At 38.6% G+C, this 15419-nt stretch overlaps 1 protein-coding gene and 1 non-coding gene across 6 annotated transcripts; both read left to right on the plus strand.

The window, feature by feature from the left end:
* The first annotated feature begins 2009 nt into the window (after nucleotides 1-2009).
* Nucleotides 2010-2092, plus strand: trnal-uaa (transfer RNA leucine (anticodon UAA)). Its single transcript has one exon. It is a non-coding gene; the product is annotated as a tRNA-Leu (tRNA).
* Nucleotides 2093-4395: 2303 nt separating this feature from the next.
* On the plus strand, nucleotides 4396-15382 carry eef1da (eukaryotic translation elongation factor 1 delta a (guanine nucleotide exchange protein)). 5 transcript variants are annotated; one of them, XM_062428575.1, is made up of 10 exons: nucleotides 4432-4494; nucleotides 4980-5001; nucleotides 5599-5634; nucleotides 7750-7867; nucleotides 9964-10020; nucleotides 11448-11529; nucleotides 11629-11723; nucleotides 13105-13287; nucleotides 13931-14125; nucleotides 15260-15382. In XM_062428575.1, exons 3-10 carry the CDS (start codon nucleotides 5621-5623, stop codon nucleotides 15296-15298), a joined length of 783 nt encoding a protein of 260 aa, XP_062284559.1. In that variant the 5' UTR covers nucleotides 4432-4494; nucleotides 4980-5001; nucleotides 5599-5620; the 3' UTR covers nucleotides 15299-15382. The 5 variants fall into 5 exon arrangements, with proteins under 5 accessions (XP_062284560.1, XP_062284562.1, XP_062284563.1 ...); XM_062428577.1 differs by lacking the exon at nucleotides 9964-10020 and having other exon boundaries at nucleotides 4440-4494; XM_062428576.1 differs by lacking the exons at nucleotides 4980-5001; nucleotides 5599-5634 and having other exon boundaries at nucleotides 4396-4494.
* The last annotated feature ends 37 nt before the right edge of the window (nucleotides 15383-15419 follow it).

The raw sequence follows: 15419 nt of genomic DNA on the forward strand, positions 1-15419 counted from the left end.
TGTTATGCTGCCTATTAACAAGAGACAGTAACTGTATGAGTTGAAGTGGTGTGTTGTAAAGATACATGTATGTTATAGAACCACCAATATTTCATTTGATTTTACTTCACTTTTTCAGTTTGGAATTTAACAGTAAAATTGATTTCAGTGTATTTATAACAAAATTCATGAAGTTTTTCTTTCTTTCTTTCTTTCTTCTTCTTTTTTACCAACACAACCTAATAAAACACATTCATGACCACTAAAACTGGAGTCATCTATAACTTTTTTCATTATGAAATTTGAATGTAAAATGTATTTCTTTGGTGTGTTCTTACTAACAAAACATTGTAAAATACATTCATGCTGTAGAATAAGGAGACTGAATGTTTTATTCCAGTGAACTGTGGAAAATGACATCTATACAGGATGAAAATAAAGTGTGTTTGCATTCTCATTCATGGTCTTCTCTTTGGTAGATATGCAGCTAAACACATGTTGTAAGATTATTTTTCTCTCTTCCTTATCTGGTTTTTCCCCTCTCGTCGTTATCAGCGCTACAGGAGTAATACACGGTGAAGTGTTTTGCTTTAAGAGGATTGTCACCCAGTTTTAAAAAATCCACATGGATTATTCTTTGAAGCCCAGACAGGTCAGGCAATACTTGTAAATGTCTGCCCTCTTTTCATAAAAGCTGCAGAACAAATCATTAAATTTTGATGTCACTGAGTTGTAGAATTGAGCTCTCTTTCTAAAAATGAATAGGGCACTGAATTTGCTGACCCATAAAAAGTGTTGTGTTCCATTTCTCGCAGTGAGATCAGGTTTAAACTCTGGTTCATACCTGTTAGCAATGCTAGAATATGAGCTTCATTTAGTCTGACTACTCAGCTTAGCATCTTTGCACTACAAAGTAAGCACCCCGTCCTCAGCAGATGCTAATTTTATTGCCAAAAAGCTTCACAACTTCAAGGTTTCTCTCCATTTAGAAAGTGCACACTGACTGATGTGGTGTTCCCTTTTTTAAGTGGAGTCAGACAAATGCATATTTCAAAGGATTGAAGACCTTTTATCGTAACAAATAGATGTGCGCTTATATTTTGCTGAGAAGGCTTTGCACTTAAGGGGCTCCTGAAATGACTTGAAGAAACGTAATAGTGACATTAAAACCCCTGCAGCAATATACACTTCAGAATATAACCCAGCAGACACATACTGTATCATTCAGATATGGGACATACATAATGCAAAAATCAAGAAATGCAATCAGACGTAGGCTACCGTATAATATCAGACAGAAACTAGGACAGGAATAGGCTGGGTGACGGAGGAATGAATCAGTCAATCGACAGGATTATGTTGTTGAACTCCTTCCAAGAAAACCTAGATGGATGTTTCAAAATGTTTAATGATGCTGCATGCTAACCCGCTTTTTTGTACATCATAGAGGACAAGCCTTGGTTTCAGTTTTAAAAATGCAGCACAGAATGACATCTCCACAACCTGAATGACAACTTCACAATTTGTCCTAACATGCCTCTCGCTACTTTTCCTGTTTGCCTTCACCAAAGTTGTTGAGTGTGATTCTGGTCTCATTTAATGGATATGCGATGTCAATGTGGGTTCAGATCTCTCTACTGATTCATGCTTTGCTTCACAGAAGTCAGATGATAAGACCGAGCCCTTTCCTTGTAATGGAGGGTTATCTCTGTTCAGCAGTCTGACTTCTCACAGCTTTTTTACATCTGATTTTGGAAGTTGTCAGAAGTCAGGAGTTACTCTTCAATCTCCATTTCACAGAAAACATTTAAGAACTCATGCTGTTCATTTTGACATCCGTATCAGTCTCTTATCTATCAGTATATATCTATCATATTTCTTTTAGGTTTTTACATTGCAAAATATTTGTTTTCATTGTAGATTTTCTTTTTATGCTTCAGTGAAAGATATTTGTATCTGAACACAGGAAAAGGTTGCACAGACATGCTGACAGTGTGTTTATTGAAGTGGTGAGCCCTGCATCATTTCCAACCAGGATGGCCGAGAGGTTAAGGCGTTGGACTTAAGATCCAATGGACAAATGTCCTCGTGGGTTCGATCCCCACTCCTGGTAGTGATAGATACAACTATATCAAAACAGCTGTATTATTAGCCCTGAATTAAATTCTGCAATGAATTATAGGTCTCTTACAGATGGGTGACAACTTAAAAGAGATGGTGTTGGATAGCTTTGTCTAACACATCGGTCACAATCCCATAAGTGTTCAGTTGGGCTGAGATCTGATGACTGTGAGACCATAATATACAATTTGCATCATTTTCATGGTATGCTATGGATGGATGTATTGTCATCATGCAGGAGACTACTCCTATAAGGATAGAAATGTGTCATCGTAAGATAAAGGTGATCACCCAGAACAAGTTTGTATTGACTTGTAGTGATCCTTCACTCTATGGGGACAAGTGAACCCAAACCATGCCAGCAAAATGCCCCCCACAGCATAATAGAGCCACCAGATCCCCTTATTGTGGGCGTCAAGCATTCAGACCTGTACCAGTTTTTCCTTTAATTTGTCACCCAACTGCTTTTACATTGTGTTTGTGTAACTGCAATCTTATCGATGTGTTGACCAAGGCTTATCAATATATTCGATTTATCAGATAGATGGCCGTCTAATGTATAGTTGATGGTGATGTGTTGGGGTTTTTGTGTGTTTGTTTACCTTTTTAGAGATTTGACTGTTGAGAAAATATGAAATGATTCTGTTATAGGTTAACGAAAAAATACATTTTAGGAGAGAAATCAAAACAAAAAGAAAAAAAGAAAAAAAAAACCTGCATGTTATGTAAAATCCAACCTTTTAACCAGCTACCAATTATTCATCATCTGTCAGACCTCTGAGTGTTTTGGAACAACAACAGCAACAACATCAACAATACATTTAATAATACATTTAATTCATAGACTGATTTCAAAAGTAGGGCTAGAGAAGAAGAAAGAAAAAAATCTATTATAAAATACATTGAACCAAGAGAACACACTAGATGCACATTAGAAGGTTTTTTGTTTTAATGTAACAAGAACAGACACATTCTGCTAAGATTAAATTAAAAATAAATCCAACTGTACCAACTTTAATATATCCAATGTATTAGTACAAAATACTCCCAATGGCTAGATAGTAGCCTTGTAGGCCTGTACTTTTTTCTGGGGGATTTATAATCTGTTCAAATAGGTTCGACCAGTCTGCCCTCTGCAGGACAAGCAAGGACAAATATATGGCTCCAAAATCTATTTAAACTTAATGTTTAAGTGTGAGTTGAATATAGTTTTGAGCAGGATAATTTTAAGGTATGCAGTGACAGAGGTCCGCTTGTAAATGTAGAGATTCAAAAGATAAATAACTAGTTACATGTAACAGTTTTATGTAATGTAATTACAAAATAAATGTAACTGTAATCTGTTAAAGCTACTGAGGGGGAAAAAAGTGTAATTAAATTACAGTTACTTATGTTGATGGTTACAAAGGGGGTTACATCTGAATTCAGACCTTTAATATTTTACTCAGGATGGGTTTCTTCCTCATTTGTTAATATTTAAAATGTAACTGAGTACATATATTTCTGTTTTTAATTCTTTAAAATCAATATGTTTTTATATTTTGTAAATAAATCATGACGTGGGCTTAAATGGTGTCACAGTGCCAATTAAGCCCATGCCAGACTTTTGACTTTTCTCAAAAAAACATCTTTATTTTATATTCCAATATCTACATGAACTAATGAATACATTTCCAAATGAGAGATAAATCTTGCTTCTTAAGAAATTATCTCCTTTATAAATCATGCCAGCATACATGAAAAACACCTGAATTTAGATGTTGGTGCTTAATGGGTACACTTACCCTAACACTGAAAACATTAGTTAGAACATTTGAAAAGTATCAAAAAGCAATCAAATGTAATAAGTTACATTACTTTGATTAAGTAATTGAAATAATTGCATTACTTATTACATTTTAAATAGGGTAACTAGTAATCTGTAAACTAGTAAATCGTCCAAAAGTAACCTTCCCAACCCTGAACTAGACATACAATCACATTAAATCATAGTTATGTCAGAGGATGGGCCCTTCAGCCTGTCAAAACGTCCAAAACGTCATGAATGGGTCTGAGTCGCTTGTACGCAAGGAATCATGGGAAATTGAGTCTCTAGTACAAATGGATCGTACCACGATGTAAATACAAGCAAATACGTTCATTCCTTTTAATGTCCTGGGCCCATACATACATATTGGTTTTGTTGTGGGGTTTTATGTTAAAATATATTCGTAAATACCTTATATACGAAGAAATTACAGATAAAGTCGCGTAAAACTAAAGACACACCCCCCGCCTGTGAGTGAAGAATAGCAGCGGCCCGTTAATGCCAGTTCTCTTCCCCGTCGGATTACAGCCGAGGCAGCACGCAAAAGGGACGGCTACCGAGCCATAAAACGTCGAATAAAGCCAAGAGTAAGTGAAATAAAGTTGTTGTTTTACGAGCTGGAGTGTAAAAGAAAGTGTACTGTTTGTAAAACCTGTAAAATGTTTTGAAATTAAAAGTTTTTTCAGCGCCACGTGGTTAACGGAGCTACAAGTTGGTGCCGCTGTCAAAAAAAAAAACTTGATGTGTCGAGCAACAGATGAACACAACACGATGTATTACTGTCATTATCATCACTTTAAGTCTGCCCATTGCCTGTCAGTGAATCCCAAATGACAAAATGTTTGATGAATTGAACAATTATTTTTGTCTCCTTAATTTAAACTTTTATTTCTTTGTCATCTGTCATTTGAAGTTTGCTGCTGTATAATGTAAAAACTTGCCTCAGACATTCATAGTTTGGTTTAGGTTGCATTCCTCTAACATGAAATACATTGTAGTTGTTGTTATTTTCTATTAAGGATTGTTTATGAGGATTTCTGTATTGTCTTTTATTGTTTCTGTTGGACATTAGCTTCCTATTCCAGCTATTAAAGGTGAGTTTTGATGATGAAGCTGCTTTTCAGCTGATGCTCTAACTCATGTCCTGATTTTATGGCCATCTCCTGATGAAATAATTGCAGCACACTCAATTGCCAGTCTATCAGGTACACCTGCAACAAATCCTGCATGATCATTTAGGTCATATTGTTCTCTTTTCTTTTTTAGGTTAAACGAGTAATTTGTGAAGGTTGTAGACCTAGAGCTGGTTGCATGATATTTTTCTGTCAATCAGCTGACTGTTTCAGCCACGAGGAGGACAATATACTTAACTCCAATATATAAAACAATACAATGTATCAACACCACAAAAAGTCAGTTTCCAAAATGACTAAAAGATGAACAAAGGATTTATTGCTTTGCCGTTGTTAGTCTGTATTCATTTTATTAAGGTGTACCTAATAAGTGGCAACTTGTAACAAGTTTTGTTATGTAGTTTTTTTATTTTCAGGAAAAGATAAATGCATGTTAAAGTGACTGGGTGTTTCTTGATGTGATGTTTGCTTGTTTAAAGACAATGCAGTTGTCAGAAAAACGTCTTTTGTGAAACTTTGTAATACTTTGAATTGTTTAAATATCCCATTTCACAATAGGGAGCGTACATTATTCTCCAGCATGCCAAAACGCAGGTGAGCCAGACTGTTGCACAGGTTTGAGGGTTTTTTTTATGTTTCAAAAGAAACATTTTGTAATATTTTATGCATACAGTGTTTCCTCGTTAATTGGACACAGCTGTGGTGCGTTTGAAGAGATGGCCACAGCTGTCATCGTCAGTGTAGAAGTTACCTGGTTACTTTCAGGTTAAGATTGTTGTTTTAGGATGTTTATTAATCTTAAAATCAAATAAAAAATGACACATTAGTTTGGATTTAAAATAAATACTGAGGAAACACTGCAGTCACCTAACATAAATGTTGGCCATCCTCACTTGTCATTTGTTTTACCAAAATTATGTTTTTGCATTGTTTGTTTTTGGTTTTGCGGTTTGAAAGTCCAATGTGAGATTGATCAATTAACTTTTATTCCAAATACTAAAAGTATATAAGAGGCTCATTTGACTGTTCCTAATATGCAGGTACGCTCATTCTGAGCGCTTCCTCTAAAGGGAAATGCACAATAATTTACATTTTCAGGACTAAATAAAGCTTTTTGATCAATCAAATGTTGCTTGACAGTAAAGACCACATTGGCATCACATGTCAGCTGATTTATGAGCTTCAGAAATGCTTTCTCTGATGCCCCTAACCAGCAACTACCTGTTGTGACGCTAACTTCACCCAAAACTAATGGCCCTAGCTTCCACCTGTTGCTTCTTTTCTCTCCTCATAAACCTGACACAAAAGTGAGAGAAGAGACCCCTTTTATAGAGAAATGGATCCCATTTGGCCAAACACAAAGCAAGAACGAGCCCCTCAGCACGCAATACCAGTTGGGTCCCCCAGAGAGGGTAATGCTCCTGTTCAGGAGAGGAGCATCTTCAGTGGAGACAACGTCCAGTTTGGGAAGCTGCGGCGCCAAAAACGTTGGTCCCAGTCGGAGAACCCGAGCTCTGGTGCCGAAGATGAGTGTATGAGCGGCTCCTACGGCCAAAGCCCCACCCTCAGGGGCATGCAGGCAGAGTCAATCTGGCTCAACCGCAGCTCCTTCGAGCAGGCCGAGAGCAACTACCAACGGCGACTTGCCTCCAACGGACAGCTCTCATCCTCTCCGAAAAGCCCGAACCCCAGAGTCTTCTCCAGACGCACCCAACATCAGCAGGATCAGTCTCACTCTGTCACCACTGTGAAATCCTCTGGTACCCCTCACCGTCGTTACAGTAGAGGCCGCAGCCGCACCTCCTCTGAGAACGAGCAGGGGGGCAAAGGCAGCAGGGGGCCAACGCGGAGGAAGAGAGGCTTCTCTGAGACGGAAAGCAAGCCCAGATGGGTCAAGTATGACACCTCTCACACAGGGAATGGGAGAGACATGATCTGTGTTTTTGGATTATTTAACTGATTATTTTGTTGTCTGTCTGCATTTTTGTTTGGCGTTTTTCAGTTTTGCTAACTAGTGTATTTTTTTTAAATTCCTTTTTTTTTTCTCAATCACGGACGTTTCTTGATGTTTAGTGTGATTTGTCAGTTTCGCATAAGTTATAATGTACAACACATAGCAATGTACAGTCTTGTTTTACTTGTGGTTTGATAATGGTAACATAAAGGGGAACTATGGTGCTCTGACTAACGCAGGGCTGTTGGCGGGCAGCGAGGAGCCTTTTGTTTTGATAATCCAGAGTTTGCAGACGAGGCAACTCTGTTTTCACTGAGGAATGTGTAGATGCTTATCTGCTGCAGAAACCCATCAGCAAAAATGAGAAGGGGAGGTGAAAAGCATGTACGCACTGTTGGCTGTGACTGTATAACCTGTTTTTTTTTATTGTTGCTTCAGTTTTTGAAACTGATACCTCCTGTTATTGTCCTACCAGCTGTCTATATATGAAAGAAACTGACTGTGTGTTACGTTTTGATTTGTCTCTCCCTATTCCACCCACAACTCCATCTGTGGCTCTGCATGTTGTAACCTGTAATATACAGCATCCTGGTAAAGTGTCTAATTAAGCTCATTTCCTGTCACTGATTGTGCCAGCTATAGACCTGCTCATGGCTGTTTTCTTAGCAGATAATTTTTCTAATACTGATCAGTTTTGTGGGTTTGTTTCTTTGCATTGTCTAATTTCAACTGTATTTATCACTTTCCCTCCTTAGTACCAAGATGAGCGGACTACAGTGCCTCGCCACAGAGAACGTCTGGTTTGACAAACACTGTTACGATGAGGCTGAAAAACGCTTTTACGAGGGAGCAAATGGCCCCTCTACACAGCAGGTGAGAAAACGTATTTTCATCTCTTTATCTTCTTTTGATAGCTTGGCTTTTTATAAGCGGTCCAAGACTTTTTAAAATACATATCAACCCCATCAATCAGTGTTCCTTCTACAAACCTTTTATTTTCAGTCCTCATCACAGTCTTTAAAGGTCCAGTACTCATGTGTGACACCTCTTCAGCTTGTCAGTGGCTGCATGCTGCCCTGTCAGTCACTGGCCTATTGGTTTAAGCAGTAGTTACATCACCGTCAGTCACAGTGCTCAGCAGCCCAGAGCAGCTGTGCGCATGTGAGTTAAGCCACTCGATTTAGAAGTGAGAGGGGTCAGGTGGTTTGGCAGCTGCCTCTGCTACTCAGATTGTGTGCAGCAGCTACGAGAGTTTCCACACAGGCCTGGGAATGAATGGAAAGACATGTAAGTATCATCAAGACACAAAAATCAAATCCGTTTTGTCTCACCCTTATTTATGTCAAGTCATGCAGAAAAACTTTGTTCTGCACAAAGATTTTTAGACATCTGCCTCTGAAATGTCTGCAGCTGCACAAACACAATGGTGGTGAAACGTCTTTCTAGATCGCTGCTGTAGTTACCTGAAGATAATCCACAGACCACACTGTCAACACTTTTTAATTATGCTTGGCCTCATTCTTCGGTCAAAAGTAGTTCACATTTCAGGACTCTGGGGGAAAATGACAGCTGCACCACATGATGTATAGGGCAGGTTATCATTGTGAGTTTGTGTACTCTCACCGTCTCATGTCACATGTAACCTTTTTATTTTGCAACATCAGGCACCTTTAAATAAACCCCAGGCTCACATTTATTTACTTCTGACTGCTCGTCCTTTTTAAATGTGACATTTGGCATCATCACCCCTTTTCCATTGATTAACAGTGTCACTCTGAATGTTGAGTTTGTGTCATCCTGCTCTTGTCTGTTGGGCATGCTGCTTCCTGTCTGTCACTGCTCTCGCTTTCATCACTGATTTACCCACACACACTTGCAGGAGACAGAAGTTAATGCCATCCTACAGGACATTGCTAAATCCAGACAGAATATCCAGCAGTCCCTAAACGGAGTGAGTACTGTACTACAAATGAACCACAGTCCTCAATCCCCTGAAGTGGCAGGACTGCACTCACTAGTGTTTGTGTACCAGCCCTGAAAGAGGGGAATAGCTGTTAAAACTAAGTCTTATGAGAGTTTAAGCTCAATTAAGTCCCAAAAACTACAGTAATTAAAACTGCTATATTCTCCTTTTTGAGAGATGTTCATCATCCTTCTTCTGCTTACTTTCATTATCTTCATTCCACTCTGTCGCTTGTGTGTTTGTCTTTGCAGCAGCATTTTGTTTGCCAGATGAATGTGGTTATATTTTCACACACAAAAAGCATTGACAGGAACAATCCATTTTTAGCCCCACAGCAGTCCCTGGTCTCATTTACACATAAAAATGATCCCAATGAGGTTCCACATATTTAAATGTGCAGGGAAGCAGCACAGGTATCAGATCAGGAATCCATATCAACAGACAGCCTGAGTTCAGATATTAGAAACTGTATTGGGAGAGAAAGTTCATCTCAAGTTTGAGACGCTGCTGCAACTTTTTTTCTTTTTCTTTTTTTTATCTTGAAGTCAACATTTCTGTGTGTGAATAATTTCATCCAAACCACAAAGGTTGTTTTATTGCCCTCAGTAGTTTGCTCAGCGCTTGTTTCCTGCAAACAGCTGCATTGAGGGGGTTTATTTACATTCCACACATTTACTTGGCTGTAAAACTGAAGCCGTGACCTAACACAGGTGCAGGGTCTGTTAATTCTCCACAATTTTGCACTCAAGACCTCTTTAACATAATGTTATTCAAGATTATGAAAATAATGAATAATTGCACACGACAAACACATTTTTCATCCCATTTCTTATTTTTCAAATCCATTTCTAACCCATTACTGATGACTGAAGCTATTCATACTGTAACATGTGTAGCATCTGACTGCCTACCTACAACCTCTACTTTTCTCTTTCATCTTGGTCTTTGTTTCCTTCCTGTCTTCCCCTTCCTTCTCACCTTCACCCCCGTACCTTAATGGGTGCAGGTGAAAACGGCCCTGCAGCAGGCCAAAGGGCGCCAGCAGAAACGGCAGCACAGAAACGTAAGTCCTCTTAAGCATGTTTGCTGCTCAGGCCCAGGAACACTGCATGGCTGAGACAGACAGCTGGGTGTGCTGCCTATGTCTGCTGCTGCCTGACATGGAGTGTGCTACTGTAACCACACCACTAAGATGTCTCATCCTGCACCACCGCATCACCATCCTGCATTCATTTAGGTATCATAAGCCCCCTTTCCACCGCAGGAACTTTCCCAGGGGACTTAGAACCTTTTGAGGAAGTCAGTTTCTTCACCTGTGTTTGCACCACAGGGACCAGGGTTCCTGTGGCAGCCGCCCTCTGCTCAGGGGCAAGTAGAAGCCGCCTTCCTCTGCAAGGGGGGCAGCTGCCTCAACTCGTACAATACTCTAGTATCTATTAGGGTGAGGGGATGACATTTCTCATCATTTGTTAATGTTAAAAGTAAAGTTATGCTTTGTTGTCAGCACCCTGACGGAAAGACATAGCGCCAGCAAGCTGAGACGCGAGCCAGAAAGACAGCAGCGGTGGTTGAGCGAGCCAGAGAGTGAATGAAGACAGGGAGCCGCGGTAGACAGAACGAAGCCTGTGAATGAGAGAGCTAAAGCTTAATTTTCTGACTGTTTCATGGCGGTGACGTTCTAAAGCAAAAATAGATGACTGTCAAGCTCCAATAACAGATGATTTACTGTTGAGACAGGTGCCCTTTTTTTCCCAGTTTAATTTTCCTCCTCTGCCTTTCTCCTTCTCATTCATTAAATCCAACTCAAACATCTGAGGCTTGCTACAGTAAATAAGGAACAACAGGACAATGTTTTTTCCCTCATGCGTTAATACTTTTTTAAAACAACACATCATCATGGGCTAATTTGCTTAATCTTACCTGATTCCTCTGACGCACTGGAAATGTAAACAGGACTTCACAGTGAGGACTTTTAGTTCCTGAGATTAGTTCCTCTGCATTCAAAGTGCCAGGAGCTTTTGAAACGGGGGCAAAACAGCCAGTTTCCCATTCATCATGTGTAATTTATTTTCTTGACTATTTTGCTGTCAGTTACAATCAAAATGATTCCTTCCACTTCATTACATCTACACAATTGACTTTTTGCTGGTTTGTTTAAAAAAAAAAAAAACAATAATTGACGCATGCTGGTGTTTGTAAATTAAAATAATAAATCGTCTGCTTTGTGAGAATCGAGGAAGTTGATTTTAACATCAGAATTGTGTGTTTGTGTGTGAAGTTCATTCAAATCATTGTTGTGAAATAGATTTTAGCATTTCTGGCATGGTTTGTTTTTTAAACATCACCATCACTTTGACCACTTTTTTTTATTTTTATTGCTTGCTTCTTCACTTCAGGCTTTGATTGGATCTCAACTTGGATGCTTTGTTACCATTTCGTCCCTGATCAGCAATGTGACATTTACTAATTATTCTATTTATTTTCCCACAGTCTTCCTCACATGCAGGAGGAGACCACGAGCTGACCTCCCGCATGAAGAGCCTGGAGTTGGAGAACCATACTCTGCACAAAGGTGTGTTTGTATTTAGTTTTTACACATCCCAGAGCTTTTGCTTCCTTGTTACCGTAACACGATTTATACTTTACTTTTCATGCTGTGTTTACATGTTAGTGGTGGAGGAGATGAGAGCAGCCCTGCACAAACTGGAGACCAGAGTGGCTACACTGGAAAAGAGTCCTGCATCAGCAGCCGTCCCTTGTGCTAAGGTAGATAATAACACATATACAGTCCACAAAAGTCTGAGACCACTATTCAAGACACTTCAATTTTGCATTTGTTTCGAATGTAATACTTTTCCCCCCATTTCAAATAATCACATCAGCTTAACAATTTGATTGAAATGTTGTTTCTTTTTGAAATGTACATGAATTTCAGAACATTTTAGTATTTGGTTTGTCCTGCTTTTATGCATAACCTGATGACACATGTTTTCCCAGCATAACTTGATGTCACAGAACATTTGGCTTCCCCAGTGCCCCCATAAATGTTCAGTAGGGCTGTGGTGGAACGTTCATGACAGTCAGGACCCCTTGGTCTTCAAGTAGTTGTTGGAAAGCTTTGATGTGTTTGGGGTCACGATCCTGCTGCATTACTAATCCTTTGCCTTAAAGATACAAATCAGAGGCTATAGTATGACCCTAAAGAATTGAGTGGTGCTGCTCCTGGGTCAGGGTTTAGTCAATTTGGTGCAGCTGTCCAATTCCAGAGTAGGCAAAACACCCCCAAACTTGAATAATCCCAAGAAAATTGTTTCAGTTAGTTTGATACACTGTGTTATCATTCTCTTGTGTTCGTCTCCTCACATCCACTCCTCTGTTGCTGCCATAAATCTCAAACTTGGATTCATCGGTAAATGCATGACAGCCTTTTTTTGACAGTACTTTTGCTGATTTGAGGCTTATGTTCTTTATTTATTAAATTGTATAATTCTGTGATGAAGTTACTTTTCTATCTCTCAGGGAACTTGATAAGCTTGATGTATTGATCTTCTGATGGTGTGGTCACATTTGATCTGCCTGATCGTGCTTTGGATAAAACTGATCCAGTTTCTGCAAAGTGTTTTAGAGATCCCTGCACTGCCCCCTTTTAGAGACATTGAGTCTAACCATGATTTGACGCTGGGAAAGCCCCTTTAGAATAACAGTGACTTCTGACACTTTCACTCAGTTCTGTTCCCACCATCACAGTGCTACTTAGTAAGCAATGATCTGTTAGACACTTGAAGCACAGCCATATTTATAACCGGTGAACACTGGCTTCAAGTGGAGTTACTTGAATGAGCTTCTGAGTAGATCAAATGCACCCGAGTCATCTGAACACTTGCTTCAGTGAATGCCAGAAATGTTCTTAAATTTTACTGCTCAACTAGAAACAGCAGAATCTTAAATATTTCTTTTTCATTTTACATGTTTCTGAATCCTTGAACTTTTTGATGATTCCCGAGTTTACATGAAAATATTGGAAATTTTCAATGTGGTCTGACTTTTTGGTTGCACTGTATCTATAATACAAATGTCTGAAAAAGGCAACACAGATGAGATATTTATTTTTGTTCTGTGGTGTTTTTGTTCCCATTATCTTGACCAGGCTGCTCCAGTGCAACAGGTAAACGGTGATGATGATGATGACGACATAGACCTGTTCGGCAGTGATTCTGATGATGATGAGACCGCACGCCTCAAGCAGGAGCGCCTGGATGCATATGCAGCCAAGAAGGCCAAGAAACCCACCCTGATCGCCAAGTCGTCCATCCTGCTGGACGTCAAGCCTGTACGTATTAATACCGCCCACACTGTTATATAATTCAGTTCACATTCATATGCTAATTAGAGCTACAACACTTAGTCGATCATCAGAAAATTGATCAGCAACTATTTTGAAAAGCATAATTGTCGTTTTTTTTTTTAAGGAGGACTACCAAACGTAAACTGGTTTCAGCTTCTCAAATGTGATTTTAATGATTTACTTTGTTATACATGAGTAAAACTACATCTTTAGTTTTTGGATGGTTAATATAAAGACATGAAGATGTCAACAGATTAATCGATAATGGAAACAGTTGTTAGTCGCAATCCCAATACTAAATCAATTGCAATTGTGCTTTTAAGGTAAACTACAGTTGTTAAAATGTAATTGAAGTCACTAAAATGTCTTTGTAGATTTGAGGGAGGCCATGAATGTATTAGTCAATGATTCAGTTATTTGGTAAAAGCCGAATTAAAAACGATAATGTCCTTTTAAATTAATTTCTATCTTAATTCATGTTTTAAATGATTCAGCCAAATAGATTATAATAGTTTTTTCATTGTATGCTGCGTCATTGAATCTGATTGTAAACCCTTGTAGAAGTTGGCTGCACACTCCTGTGTTTCGTGTCTTTTTTATGGCTTTCGTTTCCATCTGTTTCCTTTAGTGGGACGATGAGACAGACATGGCGAAGCTGGAGGAGTGCGTGCGCACAGTGCAGATGGACGGGCTCCTGTGGGGAGCATCCAAACTGGTGCCAGTGGGTTACGGCATCAAGAAGCTGCAGATCAACTGCGTCGTTGAGGACGACAAAGTTGGAACTGACATTCTTGAAGAGGAGATCACCAAGTTTGAGGACTTTGTAAGTAACAATCACTTTCACCAAGCTGATGCCATTAAGGAGTCAGCTCACCCAAATGATGCAAACATTTCTCTCACTCACCCCTGTTGGTATCAGACTTCATATAGTTTTGATTTCATCAGCTGAGCTTATGAGATTTGTCCCTGCCATCAACTCAGTACAATAGAGCTTAATGGAGTTTCATCTGTGGTGTTCACAGCATTATAAAAAACAATTAAAATTTAACAGCATCTTTTCAGAGTCAGTGTCCCTGTAACTCACTGAGAAGTTATTAGAACTACTTCTTACTGAAGAGACTTCAGTAAGATGTAAAATAGCCCATGTAAAATATTGAGTGTGTCGTGTCTCTAAAAAAACTGGGGGAAAAGTAATTTTCCAGTGCAGTGAATCATCACATGCAATTTCATTCACGTCCACTACATTCAGATTGGGCCAAGAATTTCAGCAACAACTCCGGCCAATTAAAACCTAAACACCTCTTAATTTCACACCAATAATTTTTGTAATTTTCAAGTATTTAATGGTTAATTATTTGCACGTTTTATAGAATATGTAGTTGAACATTCTTTAACAGTTTCCCTAAAATAGTTGTGTGTGTGTGTAACTGTTCTTTCTTCGAGCATTTCTTTGAAACAGTTATGTAATGCAGTTGTATTTAGGAAATGTACTTATTAAATAGACTCAGAATCTAATATGCCTATACTAATACTAATTAACTAGACTGAAACATTTTTTCTATTTTTTTTTCTTATTTGTACCAAGTTGCACTGCCATTACTTTAAAATCTGAGAAATTAACAGTTAAATACCTGCAAATTACATTGAGGATTTCCAGAAATGTGTTTATAAAATGAAAGAATCTGTAAAAATAAAGCATCACCTAAACATTTTGTGCTTTGGGTAAACTAACACTTTAATAACTCAAAGAACACCAAACTCGTTTCAGGAAAAAAAATGTGTATTTCTCCCATAAACTTAAATGTCAATTATTAGCAATAATTGTTCATCTTTGACATTAAATGTTTTATTGATACTTTATTGATAAATAGCTTTGTACAATGAATCATCATATGGCCCTATACATTATGTTCTAATAAATATGCACTTCTAAAAAAAATGTTTTTTTCCTCTGCAGGTCCAAAGTGTAGACGTTGCTGCCTTCAATAAGATCTAAGCTCCACCTCTTTACCTTCCCACCAAAGTGTCGCTGCTGCTCCGGGCTTGCACGGTTATTAAAATGCTTTGCTTTGAGCACAAACTTTTGTCTCCGTTTCATTATTCCTCTTCGTTACTTG

The sequence above is a fragment of the Scomber scombrus genome, chromosome 11, assembly GCF_963691925.1.
Source record: "Scomber scombrus chromosome 11, fScoSco1.1, whole genome shotgun sequence".
In the NCBI taxonomy this organism is placed as follows: Eukaryota; Metazoa; Chordata; class Actinopteri; order Scombriformes; family Scombridae; genus Scomber; species Scomber scombrus.

Bases quoted from the DNA above. Each gene is read 5' to 3' on its own strand.
- eef1da (XM_062428575.1), top strand. The intron at 7,868-9,963 runs GTGAGAAAACGT...TAATGGGTGCAG, and splicing joins ATGGCCCCTCTACACAGCAG to GTGAAAACGGCCCTGCAGCA. The intron at 14,126-15,259 runs GTAAGTAACAAT...TTTCCTCTGCAG, and splicing joins TCACCAAGTTTGAGGACTTT to GTCCAAAGTGTAGACGTTGC.